The sequence below is a fragment of the Dermacentor albipictus genome, chromosome 4 (assembly GCF_038994185.2).
Source record: "Dermacentor albipictus isolate Rhodes 1998 colony chromosome 4, USDA_Dalb.pri_finalv2, whole genome shotgun sequence".
NCBI lineage: Eukaryota > Metazoa > Arthropoda > Arachnida > Ixodida > Ixodidae > Dermacentor > Dermacentor albipictus.
This window is the reverse complement of record NC_091824.1, coordinates 763,224-776,242: the sequence shown is the minus strand read 5'-3', so window position 1 is coordinate 776,242 and position 13,019 is coordinate 763,224. Positions and strand designations below refer to the sequence as shown.

Sequence of the window (13,019 nt, the reverse complement as noted above, 5' to 3'; positions counted from 1 at the left end):
GCACTTTTACGAAGGTCGTGCGCAAGGAAAGGGCCGAAGCTATGCTGGACGCCCGAGTGCAACTGCCTAACGAGAACGTTGCCATCTTTACGAAAGAAATGAGCCGCCTGTTCCGCCATGCCGACCAGGAAATGTCCGAGGAGAAGAAAGTCCGCCTACTGATGCGTGGTGTAAAGGAGAAACTTTCCCCGGTATGGTACGAAGCCCACCGAAGACTGTCGAGGAGTTTCTTCGCGAGGCCACCAGCATCGAAAAGACACTGGAAATGCGGAACCGGCAATTCAACCGCCGCACCAACTCGACAAGATTCGCCGGAGTTCAGTGACTGGCCACCGACTACCTACGCGAGACTATCCGAGCGGTCGTGCGAGAGGAGCTACAGAAGCTGTTCTCGTCATCACAGCCTCAAGTGGCTTCGATTGCCGACGCCGTACGTGAGGAGCTCCAACAACTCGGAGTAGCCCCTGAATCGTCGCAGCCTCAGCCGCAAGCGATGACATACGCCGCTGTAGCCCGCCGTCACGTTCCCCCTCTCCGCCCACGGCAGGGCCCAGTGACGACACAGTTCCGTCGTCCACCACCACCCCCGCCGCCAGCACGCCAACCCATCGCCCCACGCAGCTACCCGAGGAAGACAGACGTTTGGCGCGCTCCTGACCACCGCCCGCTCTGCTACCACTGCGGGGAAGCCGGCCATGTGTACCGCCGATGCCCATACCGCGACCTGGGATTGCGAGGGTTCGCCGTCAACGCACCGCTTCATCGGGTAGGTGAACGCCCTCGTGACATCGGCGGCTACCTCGCCGCTACTCAGTGGAGCCTTCGACGGCCGTCCCGGTCGCCGTCACCAGACCGCTACCTGTCGCCGCAGCGCCGTCCATACACTGGCCCAGCCCGGGGCCGCTCTGCGAGCCCATATCCTGAAGACTAAAAGCAGCAACCGATGGAGGTGCGGTTGCTGTTCGTCGAACTGACGAAGATCCTCCGCCGCCGACGAAGACGACGAAGAGACCATCTCGACGACCTAATGACGACACACCGCCGTCCCGACGAAGTCAGGAAGCCAAGACTACACCGACGAAAGACGACTTGACGACGCGACGTTCCAACTTCAGTTGAACACGACGCAGCCGTGATCCGACGCCAAGACTTAACTGCAACGCCAGACAAAGAACCACCGACCTCGACGTGCATCTCGACGGCCACGCAGTTACCGCCTTAGCGGACACAGGGGCTGATTACTCAGTAATAAGTGGACACATCGCCACCCAGTTGAAGAAAGTTAAGACCGCATGGGAAGGCCCTCAAATTCGGACCGCTGGAGGACACCTCATCACGCCGACTGAAATCTGCACGGCAAGAACAATTCATGACCGGACTTACCCAGCACCTCCACTTTCGTTTCGTTTGTTTGCAGCATCGGGTCGATGCTTTTTAAGAGGGGGGTAATGACACGTGTACTTATCTTTATCGGGCGACACGTTTCGCCGCCTAACAAATGTTATCGCACAGCGCAGGACGCGCGTGCATGTAAAAGAAGTTTCTGGAATGTTATGGATGGTTCCGTCCACTGTCTTTCACCGCAACTTGTGTAACCTGATTGCATGTATGCGTGACGCGAATAGTGTAGAACTTTGTGGAAGACACGCGGGTCCTAGCGGTTAATCTGAAACATTCGACGACTGATCTATAAAAGCCTCCGCGCTTGACCCGTTGATCAGATTTTCGACGATCGCCGACCGTGTTCGCCACTATCGTTGTGCTATAATTGTAGGCGGTTTTCTGGGCACAAGTTCGCCCAATAAAACTTAGTTTTGTCGTTCACAGTATTGCTACTGTGTTCAACGTCACCACCACGTGACAATACAATCGCAAAGTATCTTTACCGAGCCCGGTTGTAATATTGAGCAGGACTGGATCTAGTGAGAACTGTTGTGCTCATAGCAGTGATGCCTTCAACAAAGGCAGGCTTGGCAGTAGTGGCGTGTCAGCATTAGTTATGTAATGTCACATCTAATGTAACTTTATATATTGTAGCTACATGCAACGAAGTGGTCCTTTAGTCAAGGGAGAATGAGACATCCACCCAATTGTGGCATTTGCTACAGAGGAAACCCATACGGGTTCCTCGAAAGAAAAGCCTCGCAGTTGAAAAATCCGTCCTAGTCCGGGACTCGAACCCGGGACCACTGCCTTTCCGGGGCAGCCGCTCTACCATCTGTGCTACCATATTTCTTCAAATGCGAGGCTTTTCTTTCGAGGAACCCGTAAGGCTTTCCTTTGTAGCAATTGCTACGATTAGGTGGATGTGTCATTTTCCCTTTATTACTTCTCTCCACCTTGCGGGCTTCCGCAGAACTATTACGCCAAACTCTTGCCTTTGCTTTGAGTTGATGAATTCGACTTCGCCCTGCTATCTGAGTCTGGTTAGCTCAGATGGTTGAGTGGCTGCCCCGAAAAGGCGATGGTCCCAGGTTCGAGTCGCGGACCAGGACGAATTCTTATTTTTCAACTGAGAGGCTTTTCTTTCGAGGAACCCGTATTTATTTATTTATTTATTCGGTATACCTACATCGCCTGTACGGCATTATCGTAGGGGGGTTAAAATACAGGTGGTAACAATGGAAACATATTTAGCAACAGCAAAAGAATACATCAGTAAATACAACATGGGTTTCCTTTGTAGCAGTTGCTACGATTGGGTTGATATCTCATCTTCTCTTTAGTAATCCCTTCTCTCCACCTTGCGGTTTCCGCAGAATTACGTATTATGCCAAAGTGGTGTCTATTGGTCTGTCAGGCTACTCTGATTTGACCTTCGATGACTTTGATGACCTTCGATGACTTTGAATTCTTGTTCATTGTAATCATGCTTAACCAGCTAGCCCACCAACACATGCTCAGTTCATTGAGAACAAATTTTGAGCAGGAATGGTGGCCCTTTGTGACGTTACGTTTGTTGTGTGTTTCAGGCCACTGCTATGGCAAGGTGAAGCAGGAGACTGAGCAGCTGCGTGATACCATTGCCAAGGAGCTAAAGCTGGAGCCAGTGGAAGAGGAAGTGGTCATTGCCTACCAGGGAGAAGAGAAGCAGGGAGGACGTCGGGTTAAGGTGGACCGCCCACGGCCAGCATGGTTTAGCAAGAACCTGATGAAGCAATCTTCTTCGTGATCAGAATGCTAGAGTAGTGGAGACTCCTAGTTCAATAAATATGCCTGTATGCTTTCTTTCCTTTTGATTTACCCTAATGGCCGCTATATGGACGACAATGTACTACGGGAAATATCAATAGCATAAATTAAAAGTTGTAATGATTGAACAAGATAGCTTGGTCCACTGCATTTAACTTATGGTAAGCACACTAATTTTTAGCACACATTATCAGCATCTTGGCACAATCATTTTAATTGACTTGAACAATATACTGTTGGTTAATTATACGCACTTGAAACGCAGTGACAATGCATATCACCAACGGAAGCAAGGTATGTTGCAACTTTATGCAGTTCAGTTTACTGCCGTTAAAGGGAGGGGGTATTACATAAGGGGCGTGTTTCACATGTGTTCCACATCATGTACACATGATTAGCTATATCCAGAGGGATCAGTAACGCTGTTCGAACAAGGATGGACAAGTTATGGCAACAGTGTCCGCAGTGAGGCCATTCCAGTATTTGGCAGGTCGAATGAATGAATGAGGGGGGAGGGATGAGCTGTGCGGCCATGTGTCTTGCTGCTCATGTTTGAGAGATGTGTGCTGCAGGAATGATGTAAGGCGATGAGCGAAAGGAGAACAAGGTGAAAGCTGGAGCTCCTGCTTTCACCTTGTTCTCGTTTCGCTCATCGTCTTGAATTTCCATCTCCCGCGTTCACTGTGTTGTCCCTGGATTTCTACCGACGGAAGATGAAGGAACAAGGTGAGCGCCCTCTGCTTTCCTTGTCACACGGAACACTAATTAGACAGACACTACAAGTACATGCACGAACACTTTCAACCAGGCCAACACTCAACACACTAGCTTTAAGAGCGGCGCCTCAACACACCATCCGAGACCTCATTGCCGCAGCACCACAGCACATCACACATTCCGTCATTCACTGCGAGACAAATTACCTTAACCCCGACACCGTTGACAACACAGTTAAGGCCATGAAAACGCTCATACATGATTTGCACACCCAACAGACCAAACGCAGAAATCACCCTGACAACAGTACTTACCAGTATCGTAACCAAACACAGGCCACTTACTCAACAATCGGAGACACTCCTAGCCCACGCACTAGGGACATGTAAGGTCAATGATTTTCTTCTGGACATTCTGTTAGGCATTGTTGTTGATGTTAGCCATTGCCTCAAGGCAATGGCTAACAACATCAAGTATAGACTCAGGAACTCTTAAATCGATGCAACCAACAACACCAATAAATCCTGCATCCCAGTTAGCTTCAACACAGAAACACGCGCCTGAAATTTTAAACAGCAGCTCGCACGCGCATTCCACCAAAGTTAGAACCCAAGAAGCATCTATACAGACGGTGGACGTGGAACCAACACCACCCTTACAACACCCGCTCATACGGAAGTCCACAACCAGCCTCGAAGCCTTCACACAAACAGCTACACTAATAAGCAGACCGATACACAGACAGATACACAGACAGACATAGGTGCAGGCCTGCACAAGAAAAGCGTAAAAAGACGCCACCTGAAGATGTTTGGGCCGGAGGTCTGCCCGAACCAAACAGAAGCGACTACCACGCACTAGGGATAGCACAGGCAACAACAAATCTTGCCCTTTCCTCCAATCCCTCAAACTCGCCGCCAAACAAACAAATGACAGATTTCACCTAAAACCTTACACTAGCTGCATTAAACAAGAAAATCCCAAAAGGTCGCAGAATTAAGGTTAGATGTGCCCTCGGTTCTTTAAACTCCTGGCTGTTATTGAAGTGGAGTGCTTCGAGAATATCAATAAGAGAGAGCGATGGATTTTCTAGGACAGAACTCTGCAAGGACCAACTTATAATTGCTGATGAACTCGACAGCATAAATTTATCTCAACCGAAGAGAACTTTTCCTCCCTTGTTTGAACAATTCGTCCAAACTAGTAAGGAAAAATTACGAAATACGAGCACAAGGATACTAGAGCTGCAGATCCACCCAAAAAAACTTATGTAACCCCTGCAGCACGTAGCTCCCCCGATAGTCCTACAGGCGAGCATCCAGAGCACTGCAGCAATGTAGTAGACATATCCGAGAGTCTGAGCCCCGAGGTAGTTATCTCATGAAACGTGGTCTGACGTTATGTGCGACGAACAACGCAGTAAACGAATACGAACTCCACAAAAATATAACAGAGTTTTCAAGTCGCATGCGCATCAAGGAGTTCTTTTTCGATAGGCCAGACGTAGGGAAGGAAGCTAGAGGCTCTCTTAGCCCACCTAGCACATAGACAACGGAAACCGAACAGTGCCCAGACCTGGATTTATACGTAAAGCTGATATCAAAGGAAATTTTTATCAGCGCGGCATTGCCAGAAACGCAAAAAATTTGTGCCCGCTCAATACCAAATCCTTAAAGAACTTGCGAAAAGGAATGATATTGCAATAAAGCCAGCACACAAAGGCGGCAGTATCGTAATCTCGCCTATAGAATAGTACCAGAATGAGGCCACCAAACAACTGAGCAACCACACCCATTACAGAAAACTCGACTCTAACCCAACTTCAGATTACAACAATACTGTGAAACACACAACAGCGGAGCTTCTGTACAGGGAACTAATCACGCAATCTGAATATCGCTTCCTGATGCCCGAGAACAAAAAAGCAGCCCGCTTTTATCTTCTTCCTAAAATACATAATGTTCCGGTCGAAGAAATATTTACAGCAGAAATCCCAGGTCGGCCTATTGTGTCTAATAACAACATACTTACTGAGTCGCTATCTGAATTCTTAAATCACCAGCTGCCAAACATCCCCCTCCCCCCCATTTTTGTTCAAGACCCGCTGCACTTCCTTCGAATTATCGGCGGCATCAACGGCAACTAAATCCTTTCCGACCGCGCTGTTCTAGTCACTTTGGTTGTTTCTGTCCTTTACACTAACATACCTATGAGTGAAGGAATTGAAGCCGTTTCTAAATCCCTTGCAATCAATTCCCAAGCGCACGCTCCAGAAGTTTACCTGTCGATCCTTAGGTTAGTTCTCACGCTCAACTATTTCGAATTCGATTCTATTCGCTACCTGCAAACTTTCAGCACTAGCATGGGAACACCATTCGCTCCCACGTATGCGAACATTTTCATGGGACAGCTTGAAGCAGACCTGTTGAAATCCTACCAACTAAAACTCCACACATATCTTCGTTACATTGACGAAATATTTATAATATGGGAACACGGCACAAGCGCGTTAACCGACTTAATTAGACATTTCAATCGCTTTCACCCGAGCATTGAATTTACTGCTCACCACTCTCCTAGTCAGATCAAGTTCCTGGACACGACGGTCTACGTAGAAAACGGAAAACTGAGAACGACGCTTTGCCGGAAACCTACGGATAGCCAGCAATATTTAGACTACAACAGTCAGCACCCGCGACACTGCAAGCAAGGAATTTTTGTTGGACAAGCGAAACGAATAAGAATCTGCAGTGAAGACAACGATTATATCCACAACCAGTATGACCTTAAAACAACTCCAGCAGAAAGGAGCTATCCCCAAGTTGCTCTCGATAGAGCTTATGATGTCGCGTCAAGATTGGAGAGACAGTCGGAATTGGCGAAGGAACAGCCTACACCGGAATCTGACAGACCGCCGGCCTTTATAACAAAATGTTTTAATGCACTCCCAAACATAAACATCCTACGAAAGTACCACCCAATATTGTCAAGTAACGAGCTGTTCATTATAAAATAAAAGACGCCAAATAAACGGACACACAAGAGAAGAGAATGGGACAAGGTGCCACTCGCAACTGCTTTATTCACAGAATGCAGACACATGTGTACCGTCAGACAACGCATACGCTCAGAGCAAACTTACAAGCACGCATTTAATGAAACAGTCATCATACACAACGCTCAAGAAACCTAGGCCTTATATAATGATAAATAATGATAACGAAGTTTCGCTAACGCAGAAGCTGCCTTTCTTGCCTATGTGATAGGCTTCAACCAGAATGTTTGATTAGATGCGTGAATGTAAGTTTCTGCGCATGCGTTGACTGTAGGTGTATATGTGCCTGCGTTCTGTGAATAAAGCAGTTGCGAGTGGCGCCCTGTCATGTTGTCTTGTGTGTCCGTTTATTTGATGTACTCATATTTTATAGTAAACAGCTACCAACTAGCCCAACAAAAAGCGCTTTTGAATAACGAGCGTCTGAGAAAAGCGTCCCCACATGTACCTAGGTTTACCTATCGTCGCAACAGGAACATTAAAGACATGTTAGTGCACGCAAAAGTCAGCCAGAAGGATTCCCCCGTAATAAAAGCATGTTGTCGCCCCAGGCGCAAACCTTGCAGACACCTTCAAAGTGACATTCAAATTAAAAGCACTGCAAATAGTTATACACATGAAGTCAAATATAGTTTTTCTTGTGCAAGTTCGGATGTTATTTATATGCTTGAATGTTTCTTCTGTAAGAAACCATATATCGGTGAAACAGGACAATCAATGAACGTCAGATTAAACGGACATCGCGCGGACACAACTAAAAAGCTGCCCAAAGCTGTCGCAAAGCGTTTCAACCAACCAGGTCATAACCTTGACGGATTTAAACTCTGCATCTTACACTCCGATGTCCGCTCTGAATGGGGAAAAAAAAATTCAGAGAATCGTACTTTATCCGTATAAGTTCAAGACATTGCGAGCAATAGGCATAAACATTGTAAAGGGAGCTTTAGAATGTATTCGCTGTGCTAAATTTCAAGCTATAGGCCACAAGACTTAGTTTGGTTTCTTAGCGTTTTCCTTTTCTTTTTTTCTTTTTTCCTCTTTCTCTCCTTTTTCCTCCCTTAATTTATTTATAACATTTCAGTATTTTCCTTCTTTTATGAGCATCGGTAAAACAGGTAATAGAGGGCTGCTGTGCACGCTGTGGACACGCCGGCTGACACACGGGCGTTGACACGTGATTGAGAGACGGCGGTGTCCCTGGCCTTGCGCACAGCACTCCTTTATTCTCAATTCGACACGCTAACACACCTTCACTCGTTGCCGCACCCACCCGCCTTAGGCCCTCTCCTCTTTCGAAGAACCCCACCTATATATATTGTGGCGAGGAAAGCATATGTCGCCTTGAAGAAATGTCCACTTGTCGAAACATTGACTTTAAAGGCTCCTGCTTTCACCTTGTTCTCGTTTCGCTCATCGTCTTGAATTTCCATCTCCCGCCTTCCCCGTGTTTTCCCGGGAATGATGTAAGGCACATGATGAGTGCTGAGAAAACCTGATAGAGTACGAAACTAGCAATGCGTCGGCAATTAGATGTGTTCATCCCGATTTGGCTTTCAGTACAGAAATACCGACTTCATATGAATATTGAGTGAACCTAGTAGCACGGTTCTGAACAGCGTCAAGTCAGTTTTGATATGTTCAATGTGGGCTCCAGATGGTCGATGCGTTTCCCAGTTCTGACTGCCGAAGTGATTTACAGGCAAGCAATTTTATCTTTTTCGCCAAAATATCTTTTGAGCTGGTTTTTATGCTGCTGTGTAAGTGACATAGTTGTGATACAGGATTGGCAGAAAAGGCAAGTCAGGAGTTACTGGCATTCAACAGTAAGAGAACAAGGTACACTAGGAAACTGTTGGTGTAGCATATGATTGGATAATCTGAATGATCTCCGACTATAAGTGTAGCAGCTTTGTTTAGGAGCAAGTCAAGTCTTTAGTCCAGGCAGGTAGGCAGCCAGCAGGAAGTCCACGAAGGCAGGAGGCCGTCCAGGAAGCAGGTGACCTAGGCGAGCAGCAGGCAGTCCAAGCAGGCTGTCCAGGTGGGCAGCAGGCGTAGTCCAAGCCGGCATCAGGCAGTCCAGGCAGGCAGTCTAGATGGGCAGCAGGCAGTCCAGGCGGGTACCAGGCAGCCAGCAGGCCGGCAGCAGGTAGCAGCTGAGCAGCAGGCAGCTAGCAGGTAGTCCAGATAGCCAGGAGGTAGTTCAAGCATGCAGCAGACATTCCTGGCAGGAACCAGGCAGTCTAGGCGGGCAGCAGACAGTCCTAGCAGGCAGTTCAGGCGGGCAGCAGGTGGTTCAGGCAAGCAGCAGATGGTTCAGGCGGGCATCAGGCAGTCCAGGCTTTCAGTTCAGCATAGGAAGTCCGGACAGGCCGCAGGCAGTCCAGGAATGCAGCAGGCAGTCTAGGCGGGCAGCAGGTACTCCAGGTGGACAGCAGGCAGTCTAGGTAAACAGTGTAGTAGACAACGGCGGGAATTAGACCCGGACGTCTGACTCGTTCGCCACCTGGCAGCAACTGAGGGAGCAGCGACCGTTGCAGCCGCTCGTGCTCGGGGCACCGTCTTTATTTGCATCAGGCAGCCTAGGCAGGCAGCCAGACCTGATCAAGGCGAGCAGCAGGGCATACAGGCAGGAAGCCAGTGATATCAAAGGCGTGCAGGATGCAGTTAGGCAGCCATCTATAGTCCAGGCGTGCAGCAGGCAGTCCAGGCAGGCAGCAGCGGAGTGTCTACCAACCGGAAATTTTCAGGTTTTTTTAATAGCCTGGAAATACTCAGGGAATTTGTGCTATCAGGGAAAATAAGCTGTCATTTCATTAAAAGGAACGAAAGTTACCCTAACGCTGGCTCGAGTAAAATAGAGGAATCGTAATGAATTGTCTTTGACGCCGTGTCGTCGGTTGGAGGAGTTGCCATTGCACAGTTAACGATCGAGTTTCCGGCCGCCCGAATTTCAGGACATGCCCAACAATGAGAATGGCTTCTCGGCACCACCATGTACCCCATAGAATCAATGTGTAAGAACATCTGAAATTTCCGGCGCAAGTACCCTTTGCCGTCCGATTTTCCTGCCTTTCTTGCCGTGACCGCAGGTCCATAAGGCATTCAAGCCAATACCGCCGTATTGATCATCTCGCCGGCTTGAACCGGCGCTCTCGAGAGCACACACATCCGCTGGCAGTCGTAGCCACCACCGCGGCAACGCGACGCCTAGCTGCTTCGACGTTCGCTATTGACCTTGTTGCCGTACGGTGCCGTGTTTTTCATTGAAAGAATTCGCTGCTGCCAGCAACGGCACTGATTCCGCCTCTGTAATCCTCGCGATTGGCTTCGAAGCCTAATAAAAAGCACAGTGCTTCGCATAATGCCGGTTCCAGACTGGCAGCTTTGCCTCAGCACAGAAATGTTGTGCGGTGAAACATACATAATGTAATGCGGTGAAGCTTAACAAGCGTGGGAAGGGGCAATAGTCACGGCACACAGTACGTATTCCCGAATTATGCGCACCTAAACCCGCTGTCTCCTGTCACAGTACAATCACCGATATGCCTGATAAGTGTACTGGCAGACCTCCAGAGCTTTTTTGGCCATGGCTGTGGCGATTTGAGCCACAGTGCCACAAGCACCCAGACAGTGACTCCTCACATGCGCCTGGGGTCTCGCACAAGAGAGCCAGCCTTGGGGTTGTATTCGCAAAGCGTGTGGCCATCTTAGTGGCGAGAAAGCGACGCCAGCCACGGCGTCGGGCGGCAGGTCGCGCGAGCTGCCGAGTGTACCAGAATGTACTACTGGGCTAGTTGATTTACTTGCATCTTGAAACTATAAAAGCGCACAAAGACCAGCGCAAAGAGGGAAGACCGGACAAGGCACTTACAACTGAATAATTTTATTGATGGGAAACAAATATATGCAGACAGAAAATAGAGTAGGAGGGTTGCGCATGTATGTCAAGGATCATATAGTTAAATCTTTCGAAGACAACGTTAAAATATAAAAAAAACTATCAATAAAGTTGAATTCCTTATCATGTACCAGGATCGAGTGGTGGTTGTAATGCAAAACAATGCAGCCAACTCTTCGTCTGTAAGGGGTGAAATCGCGGGCATTACTTAAGATTATGCCGCCATGCGGCAACAGCACATACAACCAAATAGACAAAATGGACGTGCATACCAAATAGACACGCATAACATTCCAGCCCACCACTTCATCCATAGCGCTTTGCAGTGCCTACTCTGCAGTTTCCTATCAATTTATTTCGTCCTATGAATAAAAAGGCATGCATAACCAACTAGCCCACTAATTCGTCCACAGCACTTTTGTGTCTACTTGTCGATCTCTGTGATTTTTTTTTTTTGCACTCTGACTAAACAGACATTCATAATATTCCAACCCACCACTTCCTCCATAGCGCGTTGTAGCGCCTACTCTGTCATTCCTTGTCAATTTATTAAGCACTGCGTTCAAATAGACATGAATAACCAACTATCCCACCAGTTCGTCCACAGCGCTTTGTGGTGTCTACTCTGCCAGTCCCTGTCAATTCATAGTGCGCTGTGACTAAACAGACATTGATAACCAACTAGTCCACCACTTCGTCCAACGCGCGTTTTGGTGTCTACTCTTTCGGTTCCTGTCAAATTCTTGTGCGCCTTAATAAAAAATACATGCACAATCAACTAACCCACCACTTCAGCCTTACACTGCATTAAGCCGTCTACTATGTTCGTCCCAGTCAATTTAGTGTGCTGTGATCAGACAGCACAACTAGCCCTCCCACTAATTCGTCCACAGCGCTTTGTAATGTCTACTACGTAGATTCCTGTCAATTTATTGTGTGTTGTGATCAGATAGAGATGCATAAGCAACTAGCCCACCAGTTCTTCCACAGCGCTTCGAAGTGGCAGTCTACTTTGCATGTCTTGGCATGTCTACATTGCCGGTTCGAGTCAATTTCTTGACCGCTTTGATGAAAAATACATGCAGAACCAATTAGCCTAGCACTTCGGCCTGGCGTTCTTTTTTTTTGTCTCTACTCTATTTGTCCCTGCCAACTTGTTGCATCATCATCATCAGCCTGGTTACGGCCACTGCAGGGCAAAGGCCTCTCCCATATTTCTCCAACAACCCCGGTCATGTACTAAATGTGGCCGCTTTGATACAAATGCGAGGAACACCTGCGTGAAAGAGCCCGCCAAAGAACACGAATACTAACAAATACGAATGCAGGCTTAGCACCGGCAGGGCAGCCTGAGGGACTGTATGTGGAACATGTGCATGCAAGAGCTTTAGAAAAAGCACAGATATGGATGTGTTTTGCACTGGCAGTGCTGTCGGAGAGACTGCATGCGGAACACTTCCGTGCAAGAGCACGAGAAAAAGCTCGAATACTATCAAATATGAATCCGAACTTCGCACCGGCAACGTGGCCGGACAGACTATGCGGAAAACTTGCGTGCAAAAAGCCCAAGAAAACACGAATAATAGCAAATACGATTATGTTTTGCACGGGTAGCACGGCCGGACAGAAAATGTGGAACATGTGCGTGCAAACGCCTGTCAAAAGACACAAATACTATCATACGGAAGCACCCTAATCTCGTCTTGCCTTCATCGCAGGGAACACCCACGCTGGGAAGAAGTTTGGGCGTATTGGTGGGATGCATTCAGACTGGGATACATAGCGCAAAAAATTACACAGGGACAAGCAGAACACAGGATAGCGCTCGTCCTGTGTTCTGCTTGTCCCTGTGTAATTTTTTGCGCTATGTATCCCAGTCTGAAAACACCCACGCAGCCGCACTGGGCGCCAGCCTTGATTCATCCTGTAGCCTGCCGCTGTGAAAACACGGACTACGCTGGACCTAAAGCCCCTACATCCACGCGCCACCGTCGCTTTCTTAAGTAGCGACAACCTTTGTTGTGCACCGCCTTTTCCCCTCACACCAAATCCGGTTCCGGTATTTCCGGTTCCGGCATTTCCGGTTTAAAAATTTCCGGTTCCGGCGTTTGCGCTTCCTGGAGTTGCGCTGCGGGAATTTCCGCGTTGACTGCCGTT

The 13,019-nt window shown here is 48.2% G+C and overlaps 2 protein-coding genes across 4 annotated transcripts in view; one reads left to right on the top strand and one right to left on the bottom strand.

Annotated features, from left to right (window-relative positions):
• The window catches only part of mRpL32 (mitochondrial ribosomal protein L32), a 149,457-nt gene extending 146,229 nt beyond the window's left edge, over positions 1-3,228 (top strand). Inside the window, exon 3 of the mRNA XM_065424628.1 lies at positions 2,973-3,228. Coding sequence (XP_065280700.1) covers positions 2,973-3,172 — 200 coding nt within the window. The 3' untranslated portion in view covers positions 3,173-3,228. The remainder of the gene's footprint in view (positions 1-2,972) is intronic.
• Positions 3,229-3,816: 588 nt separating this feature from the next.
• LOC135896267 (carboxypeptidase N subunit 2-like) overlaps positions 3,817-13,019 on the bottom strand; it is a 217,762-nt gene continuing 208,559 nt past the window's right edge. For all 3 annotated transcript variants that reach the window (XR_011513788.1, XM_065424622.2, XM_065424618.2), the window contains one exon: positions 3,817-9,404. Coding sequence is in view for 2 of the 3 variants with exons in the window: in XM_065424622.2 (XP_065280694.1) it covers positions 9,289-9,404 (116 nt within the window). In the remaining variant the exon portion in view is untranslated. The remainder of the gene's footprint in view (positions 9,405-13,019) is intronic.